The 13,064-nt window shown below is 38.2% G+C and overlaps 1 protein-coding gene across 6 annotated transcripts in view; it reads left to right on the top strand.

The window, feature by feature from the left end:
- The window catches only part of klc2 (kinesin light chain 2), a 35,339-nt gene extending 23,239 nt beyond the window's left edge, over positions 1-12,100 (top strand). For 2 of the 6 annotated variants that reach the window (XR_015494835.1, XR_015494837.1), the window contains exons 8-14: positions 756-805; positions 1,845-1,912; positions 2,001-2,109; positions 2,588-2,737; positions 4,050-4,174; positions 4,268-4,793; positions 7,186-10,084. Coding sequence is in view for 2 of the 6 variants with exons in the window: in XM_087259652.1 (XP_087115778.1) it covers positions 756-805; positions 1,845-1,912; positions 2,001-2,109; positions 2,588-2,737; positions 4,050-4,174; positions 4,268-4,325; positions 9,913-9,996 (644 nt within the window). In the remaining 4 variants the exon portion in view is untranslated. Of the gene's footprint in view, positions 1-755; positions 806-1,844; positions 1,913-2,000; positions 2,110-2,587; positions 2,738-4,049; positions 4,175-4,267; positions 4,794-7,185 lie in introns of all 6 variants that reach the window. The other 4 variants (XR_015494834.1, XR_015494836.1, XM_087259652.1 and 1 more) reach the window with 3 other exon arrangements.
- The last annotated feature ends 964 nt before the right edge of the window (positions 12,101-13,064 follow it).

Raw genomic sequence — 13,064 nt, forward strand, 5'->3', positions numbered from 1 at the left:
TATTAAATTGTTTAAGAATAAAAGTAAATAAATGCATAATGTTTAAAAAAAAATATATATATTTAATATTATTTCAGGTTATTTTTACCTTTTCATCAAAGAATCCTAAAAGGTTTATTGTACATGCTCCACAAGACATTATTTCAGCAGTAATTGTAAAAATCTTTATAAATGAATAATAATTCTGTGCCAATAATAATTGATCATAATAGAACAGCACATCAACATATGATGTTGATTTATTAAGGACACTGAAGGCTGGCTTAAATCCAGCCTTGAAGCACAGGAATAAATTGCATAATTAAACATTTTAATTTTTAAAACAGTCATTCAAAAATAATTCTTTATTTCAGTATTTTTATGAATTTATGATCAAATAAATGCAGAAAGTCAAATTCAAAGCAATAAATGAATTGCCTAAATGCAATCTTTTGACCAGTAATGCGAATGCACTTCTGCTGAGAACAGACAGGTTTGTGTTTTGCTTTTGCTCAGGCTGAATTAGTGAGCAGGTTTCAGAGGGTTTGTGTAATCTTGTTAAATGTGTTCATCTGTTGTGGCATCACAGCCCTTTAAACCAATCAGATGCTTACAGGATTATGATCAAACATCCACCTGCTGCTCCTGATAGCTCCAACAAGCTAATTTAAGTAGAGCGCTAGTGTCTGAAGCCAAATAGAGGCCAAAGATTAGATAAAATAATATTAAATGAATGCATACTATTTGCTTATATTTGTTTATGGACTTGCTTTCAGATGATAACAAGCCAATCTGGATGCATGCAGAGGAACGAGAGGAGAGCAAGGTATTGTTGGTTTTTACACATTGCTAGAAATGTGTTTAAATGTAAATGTTTGTTTCATTTATATTTAAGGTTGAGGTAAGATTTTGGTTTTTAAATAAATATATTTATTGATCAAGAATGCAATAAACCTGTGATTTCTTTTTTTTCTTATAAATATTTTTTTTTATTTTGTTGACATAAGATTTATTTCTGAAGAATTGTTTGACACTGAAGTAATGATGCAGAAAATTCAGCTTTCTATTACAGGATATATTATATTTTAAAATACATAAATAAACAATAATTATTTAAATATGAAAATGTTAGATATATTAAATAAATATTTTGACCCGCTACAATTGTTGTAATTCAGCCATAATCGAGGGTTTTTCGAGCATGAACTTGCTTTTTAGAGGTCATGCCACAGCATCCCAATTGGATTCAGGTCAGGACTTTGGTTAGGCCATTCCAAAGTCTTCATCTTTGCAGAATTGTTGTAATTCAGCCACATTGGAGGTTTTTTTTTGAGCATGAACCCCCTTTAAAAGGTCATGCCACAGCATCTCAATTGGATTCAGGTCAGGACTTTGACTAGGCCCCTCCAAAGTCTTCATCTTTGCAGACTTGTTGTAATTCGGCCACATTGGAGGTTTTTTTTGAGCATGAACTCCCTTTAAAGGTCATGCCACAGCATCTTAGTTGGATACATATATGTCTGTGTCTACTTTCCAAACACTATATTAAGCTATAAGCTCATTCTTTTCTACTACATTGAACAAACAATAACAAATATATGGGTTATTTAATTTTCTTTTCTGCAACAGTTCAGTTCAGTCTAGGGACTCCTTTATTAGTATTTACTTCATTATATTTTACTTTATTGAATTTTTTTTTGTACATATTTCATGTATTTTATGTCCTAATATAGTTGTCCAGTTAACCTAGTATTGTTAGTGGCATATATTGTTGTTCCTGTGCTTAATTCATTAATATTATTGTTTAATTTTACTCTATTTTAATATGCCATCCAGTGTAAAATCAGTTTTTCTGCTGGTTTCAGGGTAAGAGGAAGGACTCTGGTCCATATGGAGAGTACGGCAGCTGGTATAAAGCCTGTAAAGTGGACAGGTGAGTCTCTCAGAGGATTGTGGGTATAAGAGTGTGTGTGCAGGAATCTGTGTTTTGGAGTGATTTGGGTGTGTTTTGTATCCTGCAGCCCGACTGTGAACACCACACTGAAGAGTCTGGGTGCTCTGTACCGCCGCCAGGGAAAACTGGAGGCTGCAGAGACTCTGGAGGTGTGTGCCACCAAGAACCGCAAACAGGTAAAAACACACACACACACAGCCATTTCCGACATGACCCTTGATCTTTAACAACCAGAGCTCCACTTCCTGTGCAGATGACTCATACAGGAAGCCGATGTTTTCAAATTAGCTGAGAGTAAAATGGAAGTTCTTATTTAAAGGTCGCATGAAATTAAAATAAAGTGTTGTTTAGATGTTACTATCAGTATTGTTAGTTTTTAAGATATCAAGCAGCTCCCAATGGTCCTACATTTCTTTTTCTCTGATTTCAGGAACCATTTCAAGTGGCTATACGTCACAATATTGGGGGGAAAAACTACAATCTTATGTTCCGTTTCATGCTAACTTTAACATCGGGCAGTCTTTTGGATTTCCTCCTTTTTGGAGCCAGCCTCTAGTGGCCAGTTGATGAACTGCAGTTTCAGTCACTTCCATTTTGGCTTCACAAGAGACGTTGCTGCTTGTGTAAAAAGCTAATGAAGTCTTTTATTTTCAGGGCATCGATGTGATTAATCAGAGTAAAATGGTGGAGCTGCTGAAGGATGGAGGTGGTGCCGGAGGAGACAGACGTCAGAGTCGGGATGGAGTGAACGGCCCTGGAGGCCCACGAGGAGACTGTGATGGAGATGAAGCTGAGTGGAGCGGGGTCAGTGCAGATCTTACACACTTTTTATATTCTATTATATACAAGACATGTTTTAAAGATGACAAACTGCCAATATTTATCCCTGTGAAGTGTACAATGGGCTATATGCACACAGACTTTTTAATTTCAGCCAGCCTCAGTGCTTCTAGTGACCTGTCTTTCCGTTATGAAATTGCCACTTTTAAGGTCTGATTTCTTTAAAAATCTTCACTTCCTGATTGATATGTGACAAAGTTAGTCTCAGACTGGATAGCTTTATTTTACCCCAGTAATTTCGCCTGCTGATCCTGACGGTGCTAGCAGTTATAGTCTTTCATTTTATTTTACGCTAGAACAACTAAATGAATGCTTAAGTCTATTTAACTGAATGCATTGTAATTGCATTACAACATCGATGCTGTAAAAGAAACCTTAAGAAATTAAAAAATAGTCACATTAAGCTTTTACCGGAAGTTAATCATTGGCTAAAAAAAACAACTAGCTGTGCATATAGCCCATTACACCGGTGTGATCAGTCTAGGCTGGTCTATGGAGTGTACGATCACCACAGTGGGTGTAATGTTCGGCGCACACATTATTCACACAACTTATGTTGCTAGGACGTTTACTCCATTGTTCTTCTCCCAATTCAACAGTCACTTAACTTTCATGAATTTCAAAAGAAGTTGATGAATTAACATGTTGTAAATCCAGCAGCTCTAATCTCTCTTGCAGCCTAGGCGAAGATGATAGCGCCTATGGCCAGTCATAGATCAAATAACACATTTAAAAAGCTGTTGAAATGAATGTTCTTACACATATTTGAGAATCGGAATATCAAATTCTTCACAATATAATTAGGTCATTTGTCAATATTTGCAGAAAAAGGAAAAAACTAAACAAAAAAAAGCATATGCAAAAATTATCCACCTGCAGAGTGTCATGATTAGCAATGCATTAGCTTTTCTAATTCATGTGCTGGGAGTATTTAAAGCGACAGTTCACCCAAAATAAATGTATTTTGCCATTATTTACTATCATTTTCATTGCTTCAAACCAGTTTGTGTTTTGTTCTTCTGTTGAACACAAATGATTGTATTTTAAAAAAACGCTCATCGCTGTAAGCCATTGACTTCCATATAATTTTCTATTTTACTATTGAAGTCAATGAGTACCAGCATTCTTCAAAATATCTCCTTCTGTGATTTAAATAAACTCATAAAGCTTCCAAACCATGAAGGAGAGTAAATGATGAGGTAATTTTCATTTTTGGGGGAACTATCCCTTTATAGTCTGTGTGTGCAATGGTTAAGCTGATGTTTTGTGGACTCAGGATGGTAACGGTGGCCTGCGCAGGAGCGGTTCGTTCGGGAAGATTCGTGAAGCCCTGCGGCGCAGCAGTGAGATGCTGGTGAAGAAGCTGCAGGGCAGTGGCCCACAGGAGCCCCGCAACCCCGGGTGAGAGAACAACGCAACACTGCCTGGATGTGAATCTTCTCCAAACACACGATATGATGCTGCAATTACACCTGTTCTCATTTGTTTTGACAGGATGAAGAGGGCCAGCTCCTTAAATTTCCTCAACAAAAGCGCTGAAGAAACTTCACAGGTAATTTTTATTTTTTTTTGTTTACATTCAGACACAAGCGACATAATGTGAACTGTTTATGTGCGTGTAGGGGCTTTTTAACCTTTTTGTTGACAAATTGAACATTGTGTATGCAGATGTTTTGTTTGTTGATCCCAGAGTAACAGAGGCGCAGTCTGTAAAAGCCCTGCCCACTTCTGGTAAAGGGGCTGGGAGTAGCAGCTTATTTGCATTTTAAGTCGCACAAAAACAGTGTGTTTGCTTTCAGTAAATAAAAGCAAGGCTGATAAAATGAAAACAGCTGATGGAGTATACACTAACCTGAGCTTTATTCAGACACAAGATGAAGACAAACATACCAAAACACAAAGCTGACAAACAAAAACAGCTGATGAAGTATACACCAGGGTCCCCGCGGGTCCTTAAAAAGTCTTAAAATGTCTTAAATAAAATTTTCGATTTTTAAGGTCTGAAAATGTCTTAAATTCTGTAATTTTCCAAAAGGAGGTCTTAAATTTCATGTGGGATCTTAAATATCATGTCCGACTCGTCTTATGGCGGCAAATCAATGCCAATATAAATCGAGCGCAGCGGTGATGTTTGCGCGTGAGGAGAAGTGAACCGTGAGCAGATTACAGGTCTACACGCGAGAAAATTACAGCTCGCGAGCGCACAGGGGATCTTCACGCGCGCGCTCAACTGATCCAGCGCGAGAAAACAAGTCCCGCGCGCGCACATTATCATCTGTGCGCACGATGTACGCTCTCGCGAGCGAGGTCATGCCTACAGCGCGCGCGCGATCAGTTCTCTCCGCTCGCTCGCTGGTTCTTCTCTCTGCTCGCGCGAAACAGTATGGATTTTTGTGAGTCCTAGGGCGGGACTTGGTTTTCTTGTTATCTCTAACGCTATTGGCTACTCTACCTTTCCAGAAGTTAGCCGGGATTGGACGCAGGTAAGCTAGTTTCCCCGTTAAATAAAATTATATAGGAAATCTTATCATAATGTCACAGTGTGAAACATAGACTTACTTTCTCAGTAATAATAGATGGGGACTTACTTTCAATAATGAGATATTTTTTGTAATAATTAATCTCATAATAATGCCTATTCTTACCATCATGACCAAGTCATATAATGACATATCAAAATAATGAGATATATTTCTGTAACAAACTTTATTACTTGGGGGAGAAAGAGAGAGTTATACCATGTGGCAAAAGATCTCTCCATTAAACAGAAATTGGGGAAAATATACATGGGCTATTAAATCAGGACGAATAATTCAGACTTTAAATGTGTTTTGAACCATTTGATGAAGTTTAGCACCTACATTTCAACTGAACTCAAACCAAACGTGTTCAAATTTACAAAAATCTTTTTTTTTTCTAAGATTCATTGTCCTTGACTCATTTTCTGTGAAGAACAAGTCAGAATAAATTGGATGGACAATAGTATACAAAATAGGCTATACATGCATGCAGTGCATAAAGTACAAAGGTTTATAGTAAATATATTGCCATTAGTCTGTTATTCCACTATACAGTTAAAGTCAGAATTATTAGCCCGCCTGAATTAATAGCCCCCTGTTTATTTTTATCCTAATTTTTATTTAACGGAGAGAAGATTTTTTTTCAACACATTTCTAAACATTATAGTTTTAATAACTCATTTCTAATAACTGATTTATTTTATCTTTGCCATGATGACAGTAAATAATATTAGACTAGATATTCTTCAAGACACTTCTATACAGCTTAAAGTGACATTTAAAGGCTTAACTAAGTTAACTAGGCAGGGTAATTGGGCAAGTTATTGTATAACGATGGTTTGTTCTGTAGACTTTCGAAAAAAAATAAATAGGTTAAAGAGGGTAATAATATGGACCTTAAAATGGGTTTTAAAAAATTAAAACAGCTTTTATTCTTGCCGAAATAAAACAAGAAAAAAGTGGGCTACTAATTTTGACTTCAACTGCATATGTGACCTTTAAGATGTGGGCCTGTCGTATAGAAAGTAGTATTTGTATGCCTCTGAAGTGGAATGATGTAATGGATAGTGAATAAAGCCAAACGAAGATTGTAGAAATTAAATTGTTGCTCAATAGGTGGCGATAAAAACCCATCTGAATGTCTTTCACTGTATTTTTTATGTTTAATTGGGCTAATCATTTTTGATTGAAGTCTTTATATGCAGGTTATTCAATCATTAACTAAAAATGAGATTGAAAAATATATATAATATATATATATATATATATATATATTACACTGATCTATATTACAAACAATGTTAACAATTATCTATAAAGATAAATTAATTATAATTATCTATAAAGATCTAAAACGCAAATAAACTCTTCTGAAGACAATATTTCCTAGAAAGATCATCCCCAAGTGTAATAATGAGCACTGCTGTTGTGGTTAATAATGAAGTAAAATACAACAAACCAGACAAGTGCTGCACGGACAAATCAAATGGGTTCAGAAAGTCATGTTACAAGAATGCAAGTCATTATTTTGGATATTATTTGACTGTTTCTCGAGATTGAATCCTCATAAAGTTCATAAAGTTCTCAGAAAGTTTCTTATGATTATGACTTGCAAATTGTATATATATTTAACGGCGTGATCTTTTAACTTGCGTCCAATCCCGGCTAACTTCCGGAAAGGCACAGTAGCCAATAGCGTTAGAGATAACAAGTAAACCAAGTCAACCAAGTAATCTGCTCACGGTTCACTTCTCCTCGCGCGCAAACATCACCGCTGCGCTCGATTTATATTGCCATTGATTTGCCGCCATACTTCACCACATCATTCTGTGTTCACACTGAACATTTTCCTGTTTTTTTTTTTTTAGGTAAAGTCTTAAATTTTCATTTTAGAGGACTTAAAAAGGTCTTAAAAGGTCTTAAATTTTCTGTTAAAAAATGTGCAGATACCCTGATACACTAACCTGCACATTATTCAGACACAAGATGGCGCCAAACAGACCTAAAACACAAAGCTGACAGAAACTAAAAGAGCTGATGGAGTATACACTAACCTGAGCATTATTCAGACACAAGATGAAGACAAACAGACCTAAAACACAAAGCTGACAGAAACCAAACTGTCTGATAAAGCATTTACCAACCTATATATTATTTAACTTAAGACGGTGCATAACAGTCAAAAACATATGGTTACAGACAAGCAGATACATATAAATGTGGATGGAAGTATATGTATGTGAATGTGTTCACTGATGGTCAAGGTGATTTGTCAGTTCCCAGATGAGCCTTAGTGTTATTCATTCGATGTTATCTGAGAATAACATACCTTGGATTTGCAACTAACCAATCAGAATCAAGTATTACAGACAGCCATATAATAGGTCATTATAACACACCATTGTATTGTTTACGATTATGCATTATGATTTTGTGCTGACTTTAAATCTCAGTTGTTGTGACATGCTGTTTAAGGGTGCTTTCACTCCTACTGTAGATGTTTGTTTTGAGACCTGGCGCTTTTGTTCCCTTATCTCGGTTGGTTTGGGCATATGTGAATCCCACAGTCGTGTTCAAATTCACGCCAAACAGTCAATTCGAAATCGCCTGAATGAGGTCATCTCGGCTTGGTTGAATTGAACTTTGGAGCGGATCGATTGTAGTGAGAAAACAATGCCATCCAACGAAGACTATATCACAGTGTAAAATGATTATGTAATAGCAATACGACTATATGAAGAGCGAATTATGTGTAGGGCAGGATGTCATTGCCACCAGTAAATGTTTTATGTCAAATACCAAAGTGAAAGCATGCTGAACTATTACGGAAAGCTGTTTTTTTTTTATAATTATTTTTAGTTTAAAAAAAAAAACTTTTATTATGAAGGGACAGTAGAGATTTAGGCTAGTTTTTAACAGTAGACGACACTCTAGGCTAGTTTTTAACAGTCAATGATGCTCTAGGCTATTCTTTAAAGCTAGTTTTCAACAGCAGACGTGACCGCAGATAGTCCTCTGGGCTAGTTTGTAATGCTAGTTTTAAAAAAGCGGATGGTGCTTTAGGCTAGTTTAAAAAAGCATTGGGAGCAGAGAAAGTGGAAGGATTGACAAAGGACCCCGAGCTAGGAATTGAACTCGAGTCGCCGTGAGCACTTCGGTAGAGATCTGCGCGGGACAATTTTGAATCCCGCTCCCACGCCAGGTTTTAGTCTGAACCCGACCGCTCCCAATTATGTTCAGCATTCGTTGTCCCGCTGCCCAACCCGCTCCCTTTTTCTACCCGCCGCGCCCATCCAAACAAACGCACACAGACAGCAACAAACAAGCTTAACGCAGCACCACGCTGTCTCATTCACACATGTGCACGCTCGCTCTGGAGTCGAGAGCGATATTGTTAGAACGCCCGCTCTCGTCCAAAATTACATCAGTTACCGACTGCTCCCGCGCTTTATTCGGAAATTTATTCCTGCGCTGAAAGAAATCTGGTAGGTAATGCAGACCTCTACATGTCGGTGCTAAATGTCGGCGTACAGTACATAGAATTGTGCATTATAGGCATAAAGGTCTTATTTCCGATTTATATTTGGTGACGATGTCTACAGGTGTCACTATTCAAAATTAAAGTGCACCTTTTTGCTTAACGCCTTGTTGCTCATCGTCATAAATGAATATAACAACACTGGAAAGAGAATCAGCACCTCCATGTCCAAGGCCATGGTGCTCCACCGAAAAAAAAGGTGGTTTGCCATCTCCAGGTTGGAGGAAAGTCCTTACCCCCCAGATGGAGGAGTTCAAATATCTTGGGGTTTTGTTCACGAATGAGGGAAGGTTGGAACATGAGATTGACAGGTGGATTGGTGCAGTGGTAGCAGAAACAAGGTCAATGTATCAGTCCATTGTGGTGAAGAAGGAGCTGAGCCGAAAGGCAAAGCTCGCGATTTACCGGTCAATCTACGTTCCTACTCTCACCTATGGTCATGACCAAAAGGACAAGATCTCTGATTCCTTCGAGAAGCTCTGTCACCTGAGATGAGATCGTAGTAGAGCTGCTGCCCCTCCACATTGAGAGAAGTCAGCTGAGGTGGCTCAGGCATCTGTTTCGGATGCCACCTGGAATCTTACCTAGGGAGGTATTCTAGGTATATCCCACCAGGAGGAGGCCCCAGGGAAGACCCAGTCCACGCTGGAGGGACTAAGTCTCTCGGCTGGCCTGGGAATGCCTCGAAATCCCCCCGGAGGAGCTGGAGGAAGTGTCTAAGGAGAGGGAAGTCTGGGGTTCTCTCCTGAAACTGCTGCCCCCGCAAACTGCCCCCGGAATAAGCGGAAGAAAATGACATAAATGAATGATTAGCTGAGCAGGACTCATAAACAAATAAACAGTGGAACTCTGACCAATGTGAGGAGAGATTACTCGCACAAGACATGTTTGAAGTATTTTTGTCTGTTTAGAAACTTTGCCATGTAAAAGTGAACCACAGCAAGCACAAAACGCAATATCCAAATAATTTTAATCCTTGTTTCAGAACAAAACAATCGATCTACAGAAGTGAAAGCACCTGAAATGTATGCTTTTTGTATTATTGTATTATGTAACATTAAATTGTCTGTGTGTGTTTTCAGGAATCTAACAACAGTCTGTCAGAATCCAGAGGACTGAGCGCTAGTAATGTGGACCTGACCAGACGCAACTCTCTGATCAGTTAGAAAAACCACACCTGGACGTGGGGAAAGTGCTGTTTGCTACCTACTTGAATCGAAAATATTATTAAAAAATGATCCTCACTCAAAAAAACGTTTCCTAAGAAAAAGAAAAAATTCATCTTTTAGTTTCACATCGCTTGCGAAAACCTGGCCTACGTCTCTCTGCTTTTGCCGTTAGCGACACTCGACGAATGCAAACGTAAAACAAACATAAACGTAGCACGCTACCATTTACTATACCACAAACTCCAGAGACATCTAGTGGTCAAGTTATGTCATAGCATGGCATCAACGTCACGTAGTTTAGCATACAACGATCAAATAATACTGTCTGTACGAAGCATACGTTTTCGCTGGGATGGACGAAAGTTCACATATAAATATAATCGTAAACGCAAACTCAATTCACAAAGCGACCTCACCAAGCGTGGAAGATGATACTGCGAATTCACTTGTGAAAACTACATACATACAACAGGTCAGAGGTCACTGACTGGTACAAACCTCACGTTTGCCTTCTGAGTTTTATGTATATAATGATAAATTATTTAAGGTCTTTTTGTTTCATGAAATTAGCGCACAAGGATTGTGTTTACACTGTAGCTCGACATCTGTCCCCTGGAGCGACTGGAAAGCCTATACGATGAAGGATTCTGCTTTACAATCTCATGATTTACCTTGAGCTCCTATTTATTATTTGATGCAAATTCTTAATTCAACAGTGCATTGTTTATTTGACTGTCTTTCGTCAAAGATCTGCTGAGGTGAAAGGTCAAGCATATATAAAACTCTAATTTCCCGTCGGTTTACAATATGTGTTTTCATTTTATATGATTTTCTAGTTGCTGGAATATTTCTGGATCACCATATGAATCATAGCCGTGTCTGAAATGAGACGAATCCTCTCGTTTTTGTTTTATCTTTTGTCCACTTCATGTGAAAAACAGCTTATTAAATATCCTTATAAGTACGTCTGTGTGTACAATACATGTATGTGTAAGAAAGTTTGCACCTTTATGTGAATCTGTTACCATTTTTCCCCAGCATTGCATAAGATGTGGGTGATTTTTCAATGTTTTTTTTGACAGAAAACACTAGCTGGATCCAGCCATACAAAGTGGGCAAATCTCATGAAAAAAAAGTTAAATATTTCACCTCAAATCATAAGCTATTATGAACATTAGGCTATTGTTTGCATTGCAGTTCACCTAAAACACTGGAATGCTAAAGTAGCATTACTTTTCTACATGCTGCTGAAAATAAATGAATTTATTTCACATTGTGTCTGAAATTTCAGACAGTAATGTGAGTTTAACAGTTCAGAATGTCACAGTTAAGACGCTAAACATATTAAAAGTTAATAATCTAAACAAAATATTAGTAATTTTATGTAATTCTCCAATTAAATTTAGTTCTTTTCTTCTATTTTGAGGTGAAATGTTAAACGTTTTACTTTTTTAGAGATTTTCTCAGAGCGAATGTATAACAAGCTTACCAATGCTAATTCATGCTAATGTTTGCGTTTTATTACGCTGAACGCAAATTGAACGATTCTAGCTCAATGTGATTAAATACTCCAGGAGAAATGAATGTTGGAACAATGATATATGGGTACGAATGTCACTTAATGATTGTAAAATACAGATTTTTGACTTTACAAACACACACACACACACACACACACAGACATACGCGCTTGTGTTTTCTCCTCATGCTTCTAGCACGTGCAGGTGTGTAGTTTGTAATAATAATGCCGTGTTTACACCACATATGAATGTGAATCCACCTTTGCCTGTCCTGTTTGTCATGAAATCTGATGATTTGTGTTGCCTTTCTCTAGTTTTTACACCGCTGTTATTAACCTATACGTCACTCGTTAGATTGTGCTACAGATATACAGCTTTCCCCTCAGCACTGATCTCGGAACAGCGCCCCCCGGTGGTATAATCAGAAATAGCCGCGCTGTAGAAGAAACATGCTGTCCTCAGATCAGTTATGAAGGGAATCACAGCTCACAGCTATTCAGATTCAGTTTTTCCTCAGTGAAGGGGCCAACAACCTCATATGTGTTTTAATAAAAGGTTCGGAATAAACAAACCAAACTGTATACATGTGTGTGTGTCTTTATTAGCCTACGTGAATGTTTGGCAGTCAAAGAAAATGTCTCAAGCTTTTGTGGTTCGAGACTCTTCAGAGACATACACCCAGCGGCCACTTTAATAGGTACACCTTACTAGTACCATGTTGGACCCCTTTTTGCCTTCAGGACTGTCTTAATCCTCCGTGACATAGATTTAACGAGGTACTGGAAATATTCCTCAGAGACTTTGCTGCATATTGACATGATGGCGTCACGCGGTTCCTGTAGATTTGTCGGCTGCACATCCATGTTGTGAATCACCCGTTTCACCACATCCTAAAGGTGCTCAATTGGATTGAGATCTGTTGAGTGTGGAGGCCATTTGAGTACAGTGAACTCATTGTCATGTTCAGGAAACCAGTGTGAGATGATTCATGCTTTATGACATGGTGCGTTATCCTGCTGGAAGTAGCCATCAGAAGATGAGTACACTGTGGTCATAAAGGAATGGACATGGTAAGCAACATTACTCTGGTAGGCTGTGGCGTTGACATAATGCTCAATTGGTACTAATGGTGTACTAACCCAAAGTGTGCCACGAAAATATTCCCCACACTATCACACCACCACCACCAGTCTGAACCATTAATACAAGGCAGGATGGATCCATGCTTTCATGTTGTTGATGCCAAATTCTGACCCGACCATCCAAATGTTGCAGCAGAAATGGAGACTCATCAGACCAGGCAACGTTTCTCCAATCTATTGTCTAGTTTTGGTGAGTCTGTGTGAATTGTAGCCTCAGTTTCCTGTTCTTAGCTGACAGGAGTGGCACCCGGTGTGGTCTTCTGCTGCTGTAGCCCATCTGTCTCAAGGTTGGACGTGTTGTGTGGTCAGAGATGCTTTTGTTACTGTTGCCTTTCTATCAGCTGGAACCAGTCTGGCCATTCTCCTCTGACCTCTGGCACCAACAACTGCCGTTACTGCATAT

This window comes from Danio rerio, chromosome 7 (genome assembly GCF_052040795.2).
Source record: "Danio rerio strain M-AB ecotype USA chromosome 7, GRCz13ab, whole genome shotgun sequence".
Lineage (NCBI taxonomy): Eukaryota > Metazoa > Chordata > Actinopteri > Cypriniformes > Danionidae > Danio > Danio rerio.